The 19,989-nt window shown below is 31.6% G+C and overlaps 1 protein-coding gene across 1 annotated transcript in view; it reads right to left on the reverse strand.

Annotated features, from left to right (window-relative positions):
- Positions 1-8,548, reverse strand: part of LOC133195654 (leucine-rich repeats and immunoglobulin-like domains protein 3) — a 32,484-nt gene extending 23,936 nt beyond the window's left edge. Inside the window, exons 1-2 of the mRNA XM_061331545.1 lie at positions 8,128-8,548; positions 6,891-6,962 (exon numbers count right to left, since the gene is read on the reverse strand). Of these exons, the coding sequence (XP_061187529.1) occupies positions 6,891-6,962; positions 8,128-8,315 (260 nt within the window). The 5' untranslated portion in view covers positions 8,316-8,548. The remainder of the gene's footprint in view (positions 1-6,890; positions 6,963-8,127) is intronic.
- Positions 8,549-19,989: the final 11,441 nt, after the last annotated feature.

Below are 19,989 nucleotides of genomic sequence, written 5' to 3' on the forward strand. Positions count from 1 at the left end.
CACTTTCTCTTCTCATTATTCGTACAATGCGATGGACAAATGGCCCTTGGCACCAAATCATACTTATAGATTTATAAATTCGCCAGGTGTTTAATTCTTTATCGAGCTTTATTCTATTGGTGTAGACCCCTTTTACTATCAGTATTTGCATTAGATGTGTTAAGCTCCCAAACCTCGGATAATGTACTGTATACATAAACCTCATCATTAAGTTCTAGGTGACATTTTCAATTAGTCAAACAAGCATTTACAGTTCATTTGTCACGCATATCAATAAACCAATATTTATTAATTCTCGACAAGGATGAATAGTCAATAGACAATACTTTTATGCAAAGATCTATTCCAGAATAAAATTGGAATGGATATTTGAATATATTTCAATTTATTTAACCCACTTCTTTATTTTTTCTTCGAAATCTGCAAAAAATTATTTGCCAAAACAAAGAGAATTTGAAGATATTTTTACTTTTTGTGCCAGGTACAACTTGCGATTGTGCTTGTTTGATACAATTTTAAAATAAACAACACAAAAATGTCAATTAAAAAAATTCTAGATCTCACATCAATTAGGCATGTCAGAGGCATTGATTTAATAATTCATTGCATTGCATGCATTTTAAACAAACAATGAATTCAACAACAAAAAAACATTAGCTTGATAAATGACAGTGTCAGATTGATTTTGAAAATGTGCATAAAATGTTGTACATTTACTAATGTAGTTTTCCTACATCGCCCATTTATCAAAATTCTCCTACTTTCCAATTAACACTGTACAGAAAGACAAAAAACACCCTGAAAAATGACAATTAATTGAGCCAAAAGTATATGTGTATACTGATACAATGCTACATGTATATATCTTAATAAATATATTGTACATTTTATATCAGTTTTAACATCATCTTCACCACTGTGTGCCATTACCAGGTTTACCACGGGATATGTCATCTCACACTTAAAAACAGTCTCTGAGAACTAAGGACATAATTTGGCATTTGATACTTTCATTATTACTTTCCCTGTCACGGGCGACATTTCATTAATTAACACCTCAACATAAGTTTATAAGTACAGGTAAATAATGTTTTACTGCATTGAAATCCTAGCATTGATGCATAGAGTTGTGAAATATTCTGTCAAAGGCAGAGAGTCAACAATAGTGACTTGACCAGGCTTTGACACATGTAAAGTTTTGTCCCCCCTAAGAGTCCGTTCACCAGCCGAGAAGCTAGCTAGGGCAGTTCTTTTTCCCTTTGCTTTGCCGAGGTGACACTTTCGTACACAACAAGATTAAAAGCAAACACGAGCAACAATGGGCAATTTCATGCTCGGAGACCACTCGTATTTGTTTTGTTTTATCCTCCAAAGTAACCGATTCCTGGGCCCTTTGTATGACCAGAGAGTTGTTTGGGCAAACTATTGATATAAGCATTAACCCCTGTACAAAAACTGGCCTTGTTTACTTAGTGGAAAAACATTTTTTTTTTGAAAGGTGTGAAAAGCTAATAATGAATTTCTTATTAGCATGGTAATTTCTTCTACATGTAAATGTATTAAACTTCTCTCTTGAGTGGATTATACCACAAAAGTTCCACTGAATTTATTTTGACAGATTTAATATTTTAAAAACTTTCCTTTGGAACTTGCTGTGGGATTTTTTTTCCATTACAAGTGGATAATCATTTCTAACATATTTTAATTTTCTCACTATAGCACTTCTCCAGTCAATATATTCACAAAACTTCAATTTTAATGAAATATTTTCACAGCAAAGATTTTTTTTAATTAAAATTGGAGACCAGGTGATAACAATTTCAATCAATTAAATCGCTGTTAAATTTCTATCTATTAATTAAATACTGATTTTAATGTTGTTTGAAAAAAAATGAGATTTTAAAATATACACATAAATTTAAAAACAAGTGAAACAATTAAACAGAATACATTAAAACTATCTTTTTAATTATCTTTGAGGGACATTAAAAGACAAGATTCGGGATAAGATGAATCTAAAAAGTCACCATTATCTCTAAAAATAAAAAAAAAAGATAGAGCACACACATATATAACACACCCTTTTAAAGTTCTTTAGATTTAATTGGATTTGTTTAATCCTCTCTCCCCTAAATTCACAATCACAAAACAAAATCAAGAAAATTAACACTGAATTAAAAGAGACAAATTGTAATTTTCCATTGATTGCACAAGTTGGTGATAAGGGTAGCAATAAAACCCTTCCATACAACGACTAAAGGTGCCCCTATACTTTTTCCTCTACTAAATCCAATACCTGAGAAATTCAATATCCCCTTATTCTACCTGGGAAGTCCTGATTGTTTTTACAAACACCTGGCCTTCCACGCTCAAAGCTTCTTGCTTGGGCAACTGTTGTAATGTTGGTACATATATATTTAAACAGATTTTTTTTTTCCCATCTAAATCAAGAAATAAATTTACTGTACACACCTGTTTCATGTATAGTGCAATAAATTTCACCTCAAAAGGAATGCATGGATACGAACAGAGCAGAAAACTTTATGAAAACCAACTTTTTTTCATATTTATATTAAAAATTGCATTTTTATCAATGAATTCCACATCCAGAAAAAGGAAACAAAATTGTAATTGGTAATCAAATTATATACTCTACAATATAACCTTCAACAAAGAGCAATTTCCCCCTTTATGAAGGTCAAACTACATAAGTATACATGTATATTTGCAGTGTAATAGGTAAAAGTCATTCATTTCTACCTGAATTAATAATGAGGACCTACACCAGATGTTGTTAATTAAACCTATACACCAACAGTCACTACTCTGCTGGGATGACATGCTACTTATAACTCATTTGAAAAGGAATTTGCAATGTCATTAGTCCCTTTCCAGGAAATGATATTAAAATACTATTGGAATCATGTACTTTAAGTACTTTTCACGGCATGATTGATACTGTAACAGTTAAAATATAGGTCAAAATAGCTTGAAAATGATGATAACCAAAGTAAGTTCTACAATTTAAATAAATCTTTGAACAGTAAGCAGAATATTTTACTCTAATTTGTGCAAAGTATTCAAAATTACATATTAGCATATATTCAAAACTAAGGAACAATAAAAATTTCTTGTAAAGTCTTTGCATTTATTAACATGATGAAGGGAAAAAGAGAGATCTCAAACTGACTAAATAGGTATGAAATATGACAACTTGCAGGCATAAATTCTAAAGCTATCGGCCATGAGAGAGATTATCATCAAATATCAACATAAAACATCAATTCCTTGCTTCTCATCTTTGCCTTACACCTGGTCCCCACCAAGAAAAAAGTACACATTATACGCAAACAACAACACTATCAACACCGCCATACATGTTTGCTTCTCATTCAAATCTAAGCCCAACACAAAATGCTACATCCTTTGGTGTTGGAAATCTCGCCGTAAGATCTACAGAATCCAATCGAATTACTCTGTGCCGATTTTTTTTTCCCCCTTGCAACACCTCGCGCGCTATAGGACTGAAATCTGAGTAATGAACAGGGGGGATGCTGCAGCTAAAATTAGAACACTTAGAAATCAGAAGTGGAAAATAAAGAGAATGTCAGACTGGCATGTTTACACCCAGGGAGCTTATCTCTAATTTACACATTTTCTTAGTTTTGAGATTCAAAGATCTGAGATTTATGCACTCTGTATATTTCTAAGATTTGATCATACTTGGATACAAAATTTCTAAGAGTGGTACAGTGTACATTCCTGACTTTTGATAATGCTGGGAGGCAAAATTATTTTTTTCTAGATGCATGTTTTAATACATTCAGATGGTTCGAATTATCAACATTTATGTGTTGTATAATTCCTATCTTTAATAACTGGTTTTAATTATGATAAAATTCAAACCTTATGTGCTCTGTACTCTATATTTCTGTATTTAAGTAATATTTCTGACTTTAAGTAATTACAATATAAAGATACAAAACCTCTCCACTGTATTCATATTTCTATACTTGTATTAATAACCACATGATTTTCCATTTTTTTTTTAAATCTTTTTTTTTTTTTTTTTGGTTGTGAAATATTAATGGCTTATCTTTCAAATAAATAAAATAAAATTGTTATTTTACATATATGTTTATAACAGGTGTACAGTAAAGAAAGAACACAGTCTCCATATTATCTAGTGTTAACTATTTGCGTGCAACAAAACTGCTAACGTTCTTTAACGTTTTCCCTATTTTGGAACAAGCTTTTTTTGATTGAAAACCCCATCCAGCATCATTAAATTATTCAGGTTGCACAAAAAGCAATACAAAATCACTCTGAAGAAAGACCCAACTTTCCATAAAAAGTCAATCTGTATTTTTCATTAAACTTTCACGTACTTGGTAGCCCAACCATACAATTTTACGGAGTGACTTCACAAATTTTATCGCTTAATATCATGCAATATCAAGAATTTATCGCTGTTACGCTATTATTATCCGAAACCCATATTTCATGTTTTTTTTTTGTATCGCTTGCCACATCATAGATGAAAGTGATCACATTAGCTAGGTAATGACTCCCATTGACTAACTTAATGCACACGGCTTAACATGGTGCAGAAAAAAAAAATCCACCAAGACGTTCAACAAACAAAACTTCCGACCATTTCATCCTCAGCTTAATATCACGAAGACCAATTTAAAATCACTCAAATTCAGATTTATCAAACAATGTCCAAATCAATTTTTCTCTCCATCCACAAGATTTATCTTAATTAGTTTATGTACATTAACTCTATATGGGGATAAACTCTTAACTAATTAATATGTACAAAACAGATCACACCAATATTATATTAATTACAAGTTACAAAAATTTACCTTAGGTCATATATATACAATTACATATTATATATCTATGATATTTAACTGTTCTTATCTATAAAAATTTAACAATTAATACAAGCAAGATGTATTTCAACCCTTTACAATAAAGAACAGATGGTCAGAAAAAAAACTGCAATAACACTGTGATAGGGTTAAGGTTCATTTCCCTATTCTTACCAGAAATTTATTTCATTTTCACCCCTTTATTAAAACTTAACCTTGCAAACATTTTTCAACAATGAAATCAAAGAAAACAAACTGTTATTGCTTATAGAAAAAAATATCCTTAAAGCACATAAAACTGGGTGTAATAACTTGAGTTACAATTTGTTAGAACCATATACAAAGTATGAAACTAACCATCTGTTTGGCATAAAAGTAAACAAGCACTCTACATGAAAAAAAAAACGTCATTAACATTTAACACTATTAATTTGAGGCAATCTGAAGTGTAGCAAATATACATCCCATGTTACAAGGCAGCTTTTGATCTATATTGTTCATACTAACTTCTCTGTCTTGATATCTAGATGGTAGGGTGCCTGGGTACAGTTTTAATTACACCCATTACCCACACGTGTGTAAGCCACACTAAAAGATCTTCACAAGTAATATGGTCAGCATGTTCAAAATGTGATATTTGCATGCTGTTGCTATTTTTCATGAGGCAAAACAATACGGCAATTATATATTCAGGTAACATTTACAAAAAAAACAAAAAACTGAGTGTTTAAAATGTTACAATGTGTACAATATTAGTCCATGACAAGACTTCATACAACACAAGATTAATTCCATATATTACACCTGAGTTAATATTCCATATTAGTAATGATTATGGTTTCAGTTTTCACGTGTACCCTTTGCCCAAATAATGGCCTCCTCTAACAAAATATAAATCATGAATGACGAATTTGTGTGGAAAGGTAGAGACCTTAAACAGGTTGCATGATGTAAAAACATCAAAAAAGTGATTCCATTCTTAATGAACCAAGATTTGTGTTTCAATAAGGAAACCCTAGCATCATACCCCTCAATGTGTTCATAAAAAGCCTCTTCATATTATTTCACAACTAAAGAAAGTGTATTTTCTTCTTAAAACAAGTACATTGAAAGGGGAAAAAAGTCCAATCTCATCTGACACTATACTACACATATATACATTCATAGCCATGAAAAAAGACACCCAATTTTAACCTGCTTATTCAAAATCTCTAATGACATTTTCTTTCATTAACAAAAAGTCCACTTGATCTGCAAATAAAACTTTTTACCCAGATAAGGACAACAGTTTAAAGATTTATAATTGTATAATGTGTCTATTTAATGAAAGGCCACTGTCCCCTTTTGTGCTAGCTGACAATCACATCTTTTTCTACTGACTTGATATTCCGACATATCTGATCAAATTAAAAGACCTTTGAGATGTGCTTCAACAACTTCATTAAACAACAATGATCCACAGGCCAATTATGTTTTTCCCCCCATACAAAATTCAATTGTAGATCTAGGTAACTTTATCAAAATGCTTAAAATTGAGGGAGAAAAATTACTCTTTAAAATGTGCACAGAGAAATAATGCTAAAATTTTACAACATATTATTTTTCAGGTTTTTGCATTATCCACTTCAAGAAATCTTTCGTACAGTCATGAAGAGTATTTAACCACCATGCTGAAATTCTTGAATCCACGTTGGCCAATAAACAATGGGCATAAAATCATCAAAAAAGTAATGTGCTAATTTTGTTTCCTTCTTGAATGTATAAAATAAGTTACTTATTTTTTAAATTAATAACAATGTGCAAAATCACATAAGCTTGTGAATTTTATGGTCATGTTTACCACCTTTTACTCTAGTCCCTGGGTTCTTTGTCAACTTCACAACCTGTATCATTTTGTCCTCTGTTTCTCTCAGACTTGCATCATTAACTTTCAAATATCAAAAAATCCCTGTGCCCTATGAAAAACTGAAATATACTGCATCATACCAAGCTTAATAGATCTATACTTACAGCTGGGTCAAGTTTCTTAATCCTTTAAAATCATCTTTAGACAAGGATGAAATTCCATTGTTCTGCAATTCTCTGTAAAATCAAATTTTAAAAAATGCATTTAATGCGTTACTTTTGAAATCACAACAAATGAGCTTTTAAATTAATATTCCTAGATGATGTAAATAAGTTTTTCAGTTTGAAACATTTCTACATCATGCAGTCATTACTTTTACAATAAATGTAAATGTTTCTCAGAAATCACAATTAAATTTTTTATACCATTGCAACCCATTTAAAGCATGTGACATGTACTATGATGTACTGTACAGCAGTGAAACATTAGGTAATGAATTTATTACATTATAATGCTGCATCCATCATATTTCATTTTAATTCAGAATCCTACTGGAGACCACTTTACAACTATTCAGTAAATTGTACACTTTATTCATTGTATCAAGAGTCCTTGACAAATAAGAGCTGATCTTAATATTATGCCTCAAACAGGAATTAGTCCTTGTTTCAAGCGAGAACAATTTCCTGAAAATTTTGATCGTGTAGTGTTTTATTTCCTCGTAATCTCTAGGTACCATCACAATGTGTTGGAATAGTTTATAGGGATTTTGAACATCGAAATATCTTTTTTAGAAAAAAAATATGCCTTGTCACGTACCTCTTCAGATCAATTTAAATTAACGCAAATATTAATTGCATCAACACCACTCATTATTCATAATCAGAAGAAACACCACATTATTGCAAATTGCAGCTCTATAAACATTTTCTATAGAAAAGTTTTAAAATGGATTTGTTGAAAACTTTTTAATTGATATTCTCTTCATAGTAAAAACCCTTTCAATACCCCAATTTAATTGTTCGCAAAGATATGTCCCTGAGAAAACCAATATTCTTTTGAATTAAAATTTCACTCTGCAAACACAAAGCAATTCTTTCTTTTGGACGTTACTTTGAAACGGTTGTGTAAATAACTCAGCTGGTCTTCACTGCATTAGAAGACGTGGTCTATGTAAACAAAACCACTTTACATTGGCCAAGAGAAGATAACCCAAAACCAAATCGTTAGGTAGTTTGGAAACTTTTACACAACTTTTTCTAGGATATATTACCTTAAAATATACTTATATATATGAAATAGTATCTTTAGGAATTAATTTTATCACTAGAAAGAAGATTCCATCAGATCTCTACTCGTAATGTTAATGTGCGTTAGAAAAAGGGGGTCAAGTTTACTTACAGTCTAGTTGTCCACACTGGGAAAATGAGGTCTTTCGGAACATTTATAAGACCTTGTCGAGAACAATCTACAAGGTTTCCTAAGCAATTACAATACGTCGGACATTGTAGCTGCACGCCCAATGTTCCACTAAAACACATCAAATTCCATATAACAAAAGCAGCGAATACATAAACAGCGGCCGCCATTTTGGCAGACCCATGGACAGATGAAGTTTTGGATTTTCACCCAAAATGCATTTACACACAATCAACGATTAATCGTTCCGCACGGATGAAATAAAGACATTCTGCTCTTTCGTTTGCTTTAAGTTTCCTGGTCAATCGATGTCCATTTTGTATGAATAAATACTAGCACTCCGCACTCTGTCCAAGTTCTGTGTAGTTCGAGATCTCGCGAATGTTTTACATCGCCTCCAAAGTCTGGAGAGTCAATACATACCGCAACTTGTAACGAGACATTTGATTGGTCTAGATAATCACGTGCGTGTTAATTTAACACCCCTTGGCTTGAAAGGTGTCAAAAGTGTGTGTATTATGGAAATTGGTGTCAATCAAAACATTTAATTGATAATTTACGCCAAATCTTAAAATTATATAAGCACATAGCCAGATACAGTTTTATATCGCATATCAAAAGCTCTACTGGACAAGTAAGATACTGATTTAATAAAAAAGCGCGATACCCATTTTTTAATGTTTCTATTGAAGAATTATCTGTAAAGAGAAAAATTAAGAAATTCTGTTAAAGTCAGCTTCTTGGAAAAAAGAGAATCATGGTTCACCGTAAAACTTTGCATGTAAATTCAATTAACAAATTAAATTACTTAGGATCATTCAACCTTGTTAGTTTTTTGATAATTGGAGAAAATATCGTCAAGGAGAAACAAATATACAAAACAATATGAAACAAAATCCAAGCAAAAAATGAAAATTAATGAAGATTCGTATATAATTGAACTGAAATGAAAGGAGGAAGGGGATACCGCAAATTCTAAGAGCTGAAATAACGAACTCATTTAAAATATTTCAATTAACGACCCCAGCTACTTGTGGATTTGAACTTTTTGTTGAATGGCGACAATTGCTTTCTTTCTTCCTCTCTCTGCTCAGCTCTTTTCATATTCAAGTGTAGTTACCCCGGTAATGTCCAATCCCCGTCTAACAATTTTAGGCAAGTGGTCCCCCAAACATTTTCAAGTTTTGCGTGTCTACTCAGAAACATTCAAGAAACGTTTCAAAAGTTTTTAATGTTTTCTCCTAGTTTGATTTTAAACTTAAGTAAACATACTGAGAAGCCACGAACAAGAATAAGACATTTTGAACACATAGAAAAATAAATGGCGACGTTCCTGACACTATATAGTAAGACATGAAATTGATTCTGACACATCGGGAATTGGACTCAACACAAGAGATTTCTCTACGGTTTAATTAAACTTCGTTAAGGGTATTTACAAACCTTAATGAGAAAATTACCTCAAATAACTCAACTTCTGTGTGTTTATTGCAAATTAGCAAGATAATTTCAAAGAAATTGGATCAACAAACTCAATTTCTTCTGTTTTATATACCTACATGTATCTTGTTATCGAAAAGCTTTTAATTTCGGCAATAGAATCTACAATCCTTTTTCGATTTTCTCAATTCCCATGTCCATTTTATGTATTCTTGACATTTATATATATTTAGAGAGAGAGAGAGAGAGAGAGAGAGAGAGAAAGTCGGATTGGAAAAAAAAAGTTAATACATATTTAAATATATACAAAATAAATATGAAAAAAATGCGTTCATTTTTCATTAAATATATTCATTTTACATCTTAAAAGCCACACGTGTAAATTTCTTATATCATTTATATTCTTCATAGGTCTTGATACAGCAACTAGAGTTATAATAGGGCGATTGAAAATTCAAATACATGTCTAAGTTTTCCCTTAAAATAAAGATTTTATGCTGGTTTATCGATTTCCTTTGAGAGATAAATTCTCACGCAGAGAGAGAGAGAGAGAGAGAGAGAGAGAGAGAATATTCATGTTCGTAAGAAAGCAAAAGAATGAAGCATACTAACACGTGGTGATAGATAAAGTTACAATTCTCCGACGAAGCGGGAAGCATAAATTTGGGTAACCAAGACAACCTATCACGTGTTTTATACGGCGCGTAACTCCAGAAGCTTGAAGTCAGGGGTTAGTACATTACACCAGAGAAGAAAATGTCCGTAGAGTTGAACGTCTAAATATACGCCATTTGTATGCAACAGACGGTGTTTTAATTTTTTTCGTGACATCTACTTTTTAAGTTGTATGATATGGGTGTATCAGATTCACTCGACTGAAAGACCATCGTTTCCAAAACATATAGTTATCTCCGGGCCAGCTGTTATATAGATATTTTTCCCATGATAAAACAGAAAATTTGATAAAATGTTTTATTATGCGTATTATAATTGAACTTATAATTACATAACGATTCGAAACAGATATACCGCCCGGGTATGCCCTTTGGACACCGTTTATTGCTTAAAGGTCCTGCAAATGATAAAGCATTTCAATTCAAAAAGAAAAAAAAATGGCGCGGGGGTGGTTGAAAGCTCTAAATCTATCAGTGTAAAATCGAGTATTATTTATACTTTCATTATGACTTCTGCTATATTTCAAAGCAATTGCTGATTAACGTCGAAAACAATGTCAATAATTTCTGGCAAACGTCTCTAGATGCTTCATTTAGATTTCATGCAAGTGACAAATAGCTTTCCTTAGCCATTTTTTTCTTTGGCCATAGTATAATGCGATATTTTTCGAATGTTGGAGAGAGAGAGAGAGAGTCCTAAGCGGGACAATAATATAGATCAGAAGAGAAAAAATATAGTTATTCGTGGATGATGTATGTTTGGATATCATGTCCATGTCTTTTCAGATATTTGCATTCCAAATTGTATTTATCTTAGTCTTGATAAATACTCCATTTCATTATATAAAGAATGAGGCTAGGTTATCAAGGGTTTGACACTACAAACGTTCAATTAAATTTCAACATTTTATCAATAGTAGATGTTTGTTTCTAATTTATTTTTCAGTTTGTCATGGTCTCAAATAGTTTCATCCCATAGAACGAACAGATGTTCGGAATTTATACTCCCTCTAAGGTGTTTCTAAAGTAGAAAGAAAAATAGAAAACTGTTGGCTCAGATGTTAACTTTGTAAGTACTTAAAAAAGTGCAGCATCTCATTTATATCTGGAATGATGTATTTTCTCACACTTAAGATGTGCAGATGTGCATTCCGGATTTTGTCAACCCTTTCGATCCAGTTCTAAAAGAAGAACACACCTGTCAATAAAAATTAAAAGAAAATTTCTAATTTGTCTTTCGAGAGTTTTTGCATCATATATTAGGTTTAGCATTACACGCTTTATTTACTTAGGTATTTAATATTAACCCTCCCAAACAGATGTTGCAAGCTTTGAGGATATTAATATTTTAAAAACGAAATTTGATACCCCCCCACGGAAAACATTAACCCCCTTATTATGAGAACCAATGAAATTCAAAGGTTAAGAAGGCAAATACATCATCACCACCTTGCTTAACACAAATGATATATTTTATGTCAATTCTATATATATACATGTATAGCTAGTGTTGGGACTTCATGATCGTCACTATGCTGGATTCTGAGAAGGGCCGACTGCGGGATGCGTCTGAAGTAGAAAGAACGTTTTATCATTAAAATGATATTGTCCCATTGTCCCCGGTTTTACAACTGTGGTGAGGACTTGTCCCGATACACATTTTGATTATTTTAACTACGACTGAAGGTCGACTTCGACAAATAATAGATGACATATATTTTTGCATGACTTGCTTTGGTCCAGCTCGTCGATTTTACCTCATCACTCTTTCTTCAATATGGTCATCTGGTTATCTTAAACCATGAATTTTTACTATAGGTACCTGAAGAGTGGATTATCAAACATCTCTTCATGACCCCCACCCAAGTACCAGGAACAAGGCCTTTTTCCCATCCCTTGTCATATCATAATTAAAACGAACCCCCTTTAATATTTGGACCCCCTTCTCATTTCTGTACAAGACACATTATATTAAAACAAGTATTTGCTTTTGTACCGATTTCCGCAGATTATAATACAAGAAATTCGAAGGAAGACCATATTCTGCCATGTTTACAAATACATGCAAAAGTTAATTTACGTTTAGTCTTATTTTTACATAAGGAAACTCGGATACACTTCGCTAGAATTAATGGCACATGGTGAGTGATGTAGGGAAAAAAATGAGGAAAATCCCGAATCCAGATTAAAGTTCAGCTCGACCTCCACACCTGTATAAAATCTCATCGCATTGTTATCCGAAAAACCGTCATCTAACACATGGTCGTCGTTTTCTCGTCCCACCCGCCTCATTAAAAATCTTTCAGATTTTCTACGGCATCCATTTTTTTTTCTTTAAAAAATAGTCAACATATGGTATACACGTGTTTTGGCAGACCTAGAAAATCGTTCTTGGAGAGGTGAAAGAAAAGATTAGTGATATAGGGAGAAGAACACACATGAAAGTGTGAAAAACGGGAAACAAACCGTTGTCTTAATTTTTTTCTTTAAAGAAAATCTCGCCTTAAATCACCTTTACACAAGACTGTCTGTCATACCAAGTTGTTCGGTGTCAATACGTTATACTCGAATCATGCTTTATCACTGAGCCAATACCTAATATAGAAGGGGACATGTCATTTTGATACAAGCGAACTGTCGGCCCTACAGGACCCCCGTGTTCGCAAACAAAACCAGAGCACCTGAGGGAATTAAAAATCAAACCATTTATTATACTCTGAACGTGCCAAGTAACATCTTTCTCATCCTGCTTCCCTGCAGCCCACCAAAATATACCATTTCTTCGGTCCAATAAGACAAGATATACCCCCTCCCGATGTAGGCCAACTTTTAAAGTAAAAAAAGGAAGGATTGTCCTATCTTTTGAAAAATAGTAACATTTATTTTTAAACATATCGGTAGAAGATCTACCTATGCATCGTTTAAGCATTAAGAATTATGGCGGTATTTATCACGAGGGCAAATAAACCCGTCATATTGATCGAGGTTCTAAGCCGCTATAGGCGACGATTGGGGGGATCCGTTGCTACCCTAGGTGTTGGAATATAGTGAAGGGTCAAATTCAAAGTGGCCAGAGTTTTTCAAAAGCAAATAAAACGTAAAAATGAGATCGTTAGATAGGGCCATGGTTTAAAAACATTTTCTTAAACTATTTAACATATTTGTTGTCCGCATATTCTTCTATTTGCCGACGATTTGCTTAAATGAAGGTGTTTTGATAAAACGTTTCATGCAGATTCACATATATAGTGGATATACATGAAGGTACTATACTTCAAAACCAGATAATTAACTGATTATCGTTTATTATACATTGGTCAACACTTCAATTTGTACCCGTATAAATAGAAACGTAAGTTTATATTTTCATTCCTTGTACCTGTATAATGTTAATTTGTATTCTCATAACCCCAACTTATCATGATGAAGAATGTGATTTCGTTCTAATTGACCGTTCCTCGTAGTTATGTTTTATAAATGGTTGTACTGTACCATATTTTTTAATTCTCTTCAGATATTCTCGAGTATATATTAACATATTTACATACTCAGACATATTATCATGATTATTCAATAAAGTTAAATTGTCTTTAAAAAGTCTGATGAGAAGTACGCAAGAAGAGAAACAAAAATCGGGCTAGCAAAACAAAAGATCACAAAACTACTAGTACAATGTATAATTAAAATTTCAATTGACTTCCGATTTTAAAATTACCCATACTGGAACGGAAGCTTCTGGAAGTGATTTTTTATTAATGTAGAGGATATATCTGCAGTTGAGTGTAGAAGATATATCTGCAGCTGAGTTTTCCCTTTCAAAATCTGAATCTAGATTTTTAATTTTATACAGCCAGGTGCATTAATGTATTTAAGTTTTATATGCAAAAAGACAGGTGATATAAAATAGATGAGAAAATCATTAATATATTCGTCCTACATATTACATTTATGGGCAATATTCTGTCGCATTATTCTGAAAGTCACCTTTGGCAGGTAGAAAAAAGATAAAGTATACATTGCACATGTGTGTTGTTGTTCTTGAAACACATAATAAAAATTCACATTTTTGAAAGGGAGATGTTGCTACAGAGTGTACTAGAAATGATGAAATTCATTCTATTTATACTTGGTTATCATCTCATAAATTTGGTCATTATGTTTCTCAATGATAGCCAAAGCAACAGCATCCATTATTTTGCAATATTTCGGGGTAAATGAAGAAGAAGAAAAAATTACTGTTTTAAAAACGAACATGTTTTCTTATTCAGTTATTCTTAAACCATTCGCACAATTTGATTAATTTTCCACTTGGCTGTTTTTGTTTATCTTCTTTATTTGCCATTTGAATTGTACTTGTAAACATTTTGTGTAAATGTTGGTTTTTCTTTTATATCATGTGATTGATATAAGAACTTTGTCAGATTACTTTGCAAAACCCAAGGCTCCCCAGCCTCTGCTGTAAACTTATCAATCGCCATATATATACTTGATGGGGATAAAAAAGGATTTGTAAACATTTTGAAAAATATTACATTAAAAATGAAACAATCTCATGAATGACTTACTTTTTTTTTTTTAAATTTATGAATTCAAATGGAATAAACATGTAGTATGCCTTATAATATCCATTATTGTGAGTGAAAAAAAAAATAGCTACCTGGTATGTATGACAGTTTATGGACAAGATTTCAAATTTTGTAATAGTGGGTCAAACTCCAAGGTTATGAGGTCAAAAATGTAGTAACCCAAAGAAATGTTTTGTCTCAAGGAAAAAATAAATGAAATATAAAAACTCTGGCACCAGCCGCGTTCAAATATCGTGTTGTAAATTTGGAATTTACCAGGGGAGGTAAATGCAAAATTTAGCCCTAGCACCAGCCGTTTTAAAGATATGGTCAAGGATAAGGTTTTTGCGGACAAACTATACAATCTAAGCTTGTTAGCTTTTAAAAGTTTCCAATCTAAGGACATGTTTGAGCGAAAAATCAGCAAAACTCTTTGTTTTTTTAAAACAATTTGTATCTTTATATGACCATTTCGCCACACAGAAATAATAAAAATTGAAAGATAGGAAGCATCTAAAAATTACTAACATACCCTAACAATTTTAGATAAATAGAGAAAAATCGGGTCATGCAGCCAATATCTATTTTAGTTAAATTATTTATCTTAATTTGTTCGTATAATCTGAAAGACTCGATTTGGTGTCATCTTTTTATGCAAAAGAAAAACATTGAATGTTTGAAAATAGAAGTAGGGTTCACATGATAAGAAACAATAGTGACTTTTTGATTCTTAATGTCAAGAAAAAAGATAAAGACCTTGACCTGACCTTGCTCTTAAAATAAGACGGTCAAATTCAGCCTAATTGATACCATCACTTAGTATTATATTGTTTTCTTGAATCTATAAAAAAATCCATTAATCATGCATTTTGCATACAAAAAGTATTTTGAACTTACTAGGGGGAGGTAAATGCAAAATTTACAGCTTCTGCATTTACCTCCCCTAGTAAATTCAAAACATTTTAGTCAAGAAGTTTGTAATATTGAGTATCATTATAGAAATTTTTATTTCATAAATTCTTGACTAAAAATGTTTTGATTGTACTGGGGGGGGGGGGGGGGTTAAATGCAAAATTTACATGATATAAGTATGGGAAGAATCCATTCTTAGTAAATATTTTATTCGATGGAAAAAAAATCAACAATTTATACATACATATATGTATTTGTGTAAAATGAAATGATATAATGAGATTTCTTTTACAATGAATAACTTATGAAAAGATCTCACCCATATAAAAGAAAAAAATTCTGAATTCGATTAAAATGTCACTATTCTAAAATTATTCAGAGTGCAGCATGTTGATATTTTAAATCACTCCAATAAAAGTCAAATATAATTAAAATTCTCCTAAAAATTTCCCGCAAAAAGAAATTTATGCTCGTATTTTGCGTTCATTATATTATAGTAAATTACGAAGTGGAAAATCACATTCCTCTTAGCTTAAAAAGCAAAAATATAAAATTAAAGGCCAAGGAAATGTCTTCTTTTGTAATGTATCTTAATGATTAGAATCCTAATTTAGAAATTATGAATATTTATTTGTAAAATATAAAAAAAAATCCGTCAGATATATTCAATATTACATAATAATAGATATTAACTTACATTAGATAACGCTCAGTCAGATTTCAATTCAAGTAAAATTATAATTGCCGATGGAGACCAAATGTAACTTGCTAAAACATATCCGAAATTTTATTTTATGACATAATTTACATCTACTGGTAATTCCAGTAATTATGAGAGAGAGAGAGAGAGAGAGAGAGAGAGAGAGAGAGAGAGAGAGAGTACTTGAAGATGTACAAGTAGAAATGTAATATGGATTCCATCAAACTAACCTAATGATTATTTTGTTATGCATCGATATATCTTTTCTTTTACATTGATAAATTCATGTCCTGTTGATGCTAAAGAATTTGACAAGTTGGGATTTTTTGCATTAAAAGAAAATATAACCAGAACTTGTAGAAAACGTCAATGTAGCTGTAATAATCCAATCGACATAGGCAAACCGATGGCGAGTTATTTGAATATATTAACTTACATTATATACCCTGGCATGCTTTGATCAATTGTGAAACCTAGGCATACACCTGAGAAAATAAATTTCGGAGATTAAAGATGCCGAGTAACAAGACAGCGTGAATTAAAGCGGGATAATGTATTGCTGGTACGTTCTATTGTTAATCTAAGAGGGAACTTATGCAATTTGCAGGAATATAAAGTAATTTAATTTGCTCCTCTTTGTGAAATTGGAATGTTGATCAATTATTTTTGTTATCATTGTTATTGAGAGAGAGAGAGAGAGAAGGGGTAGAGAGAGAGAGAGAAGGGGAGAAAGAGCATTGATTGGTTTTTAAAACAAATTCAATATACTAGTATATATATTGTAGATCTGAATTTTCTTCCTTTTCAATAATCAGCAAATATTATTTATGTTTCGTCCTATCACACGTCTGAAAACCTCTCATTTATTATTTTATAAAAACTATTGCATAAGAAATGCATTTCTAAAGACAAATATAATTTTTATGATAAGCATTTCATTTTGAAAAGGATGAGAATTGAATGCTAATTATTATGTAATTACCTACATCGAAGTTCACTTGATATTTTCAAATTCTAACTATGTACTTCATTTTTCTGTGGTCAAGGAATTGATGCTAAAACTCACATCATCATATCATATATCTTGCTAATGCTTTTATGACTCTTTTTACAACTGCGGACTAAAGAGTTTTAATTCAGTGTTATTTTTATGCAGTTAGAATGATCTACCCTTAGATAAATAATAATAATTAATTTATTAATAAAGTAAAATCTAAGGTTTATTACTCAATTTGTAAACAATTTATGCATTCTTAAAATTATTTCAAGCCAAAATAAATAAATTGAACACTATAATTTGCATGTATTTTCCCCTTTCGAGTAAGCAACAGTGATTTCTGTTTATCAAAATGTCTTTGAACATTTTTTTCTTGGGAAATAGCTGTTTTCTCAATGACACCCCCCTTCCACGCCTCTCAAAAACAAAAACAAAAATTAAAAAATAAAAATAAAAACATCAGTAGTATATAAAGTGTCTTTAACAATGTATCAGTTTGTCTTAGCTAGTCAAGTGTTTCTGATCTATCCAGCCTTAATAACTAAATTTACATTGTATTTATTTTTTTTTCTAGTTAGAACAATGAATGGTGACAGAGGAAATCTAAATATCCTATAATTCTAATAAAGAATACAAGTACATCTTGATATCGAATGTATCTGGAATTTACACCATTACAGAATACAAACAGTGCATTATGAAATGTAAATGAAAATTTTACTGCATGAATAACTAAACATAAAGAAAACAAATGGACATTAATTTATATGAATGCATGGACAAACAGAAAATATAAAAAAAGACAAAGGGAAATTTGGAGATACAGTTACAGTTTCAAAAAAAAAAAAATAATTATACAATGCAGTTTGCAAAATATGCAATACATATGGACAATGATAGCAAAATGGAAACGATTAAATTGCACGTTTGACACACATTGTGGCGTAACTATGGTGTTCCATACTTTTCCCTTGTGTTGGAAAGTTCGAAAAAGAAATCCTTAGGACTTCAATAACATGCATGATTTTTTAAAGAAAAGTAATTCTATGAAATGTGAAGCAATTCAGCTTCAAAAATCTATTTGGGCTCATTTGCTAGAATGACCTTGACATGATGGGATATTTCCTTGTGAACTACAATTGTGTATATTGCGATTAACTCACAGGCACTTGTTTCGCATACGGGACACCCCTACTATAAGTAGCTAGGGGGTACCCCGTATACGAAACGAGTGCCTCAGGATTAACCATTAGTACACCATTTACATATGACCCTGTTCTCAGCAAAGTTACTGTAAAATGATTCAAAATTCAAGGGCCCAGAACCAATCAAAGTCTCCATCAATATCATATACCACTCAATTTTAGTTCAATGAATATCCGTAGTCACATCTTTTTAAAAAGATCTATAAAAATATACTTTTTAAACAAAATTCTTAAAATTAAAGGACCATAACTCCCTTCAAATTACACCAGAAGGCAAGCAACTCCAAAACGATCAGTTTTTCATCGACATTCAACTTAACACATTAAAACATAAGAAATTTGTGGACGGAGAGGCAGCGAGAGGATGGATATTGGAAAAAAAGAAAATGTCGAGACCTATATCTGTATACCAGGAGTAAGTACATGTATATAATTCCATCAGAACAAATTCCAACCAACACCACCTCCCTAAATTTTATATAAAGTTTAGATAACTCTTCTGATATTAAACTCATATTTACAACAAGTACCGGTAAGTGAATCATCGTTGTCATTCATTTTTTTCGCCCAATCTAATTGAAAATTCTAGATCCGCCCCTGGTAGGAAATAATCAAATGCGATTTAATAAAGAACAGTTGAGAGCTGTGTGTGTAAAACTGGGCTTAACTTTTATTATTATTATTATTATTTTAATTTGCAATATTTAAACCTTGAATTTTGGAAACACGGGGAACTGGTTTGATGCGGTTAAAGTTTTAATATTTCTTACAATTACTATTCAAAATGATCTTGTATTCTGCAGTATATTATAGAACGAGGAATTGCGTATCTTACATGTATGATGTGATCTAATTTCTTCAAGATCTCAAGCAATGGAAAGCCGTCAAATTCATCCATCAGTCCGTCAAATTATGAAATAAAGAAGACCCCCGTCCCCACCCCAAAAATAGAGAAGAAATGTTAAAAAGTTGTTTGTTTTTTTTTTCAAGTTCTGTCTTTGCAGAGAGATTTCAAAAAATAAAATTGTAAACCATTGTTCAGATATTTGGATAGATCGGTCAATATCATCAGCCTTCGATATATTAGCTATGACTCAGAGTTGTACAGTATGATTTGCAATATATACGACCATGCAATATAACAGTCTCAATTCGAGGTGTCAAACACTTGAAAAAGAAGTGGAAAGCAAAAGCAAATACGAAAAACACGTTCCTCCCCGTACAGGAAATTAAAATCAGTCATTAAACAGGGGCAGAATGTCAATTGCCTCTTTTATTTCCTTTATTTCTTCAAATCTTTGGGTTTTAAAACCTGTTTGATTTTTTTATCCTAAAACTCTAACACCTTTTT

This window comes from Saccostrea echinata, unplaced genomic scaffold (assembly GCF_033153115.1).
Source record: "Saccostrea echinata isolate AGI-Se365-2 ecotype Australia unplaced genomic scaffold, CSIRO_AGI_Sech_v1 ptg000029l, whole genome shotgun sequence".
Taxonomy (NCBI): domain Eukaryota; kingdom Metazoa; phylum Mollusca; class Bivalvia; order Ostreida; family Ostreidae; genus Saccostrea; species Saccostrea echinata.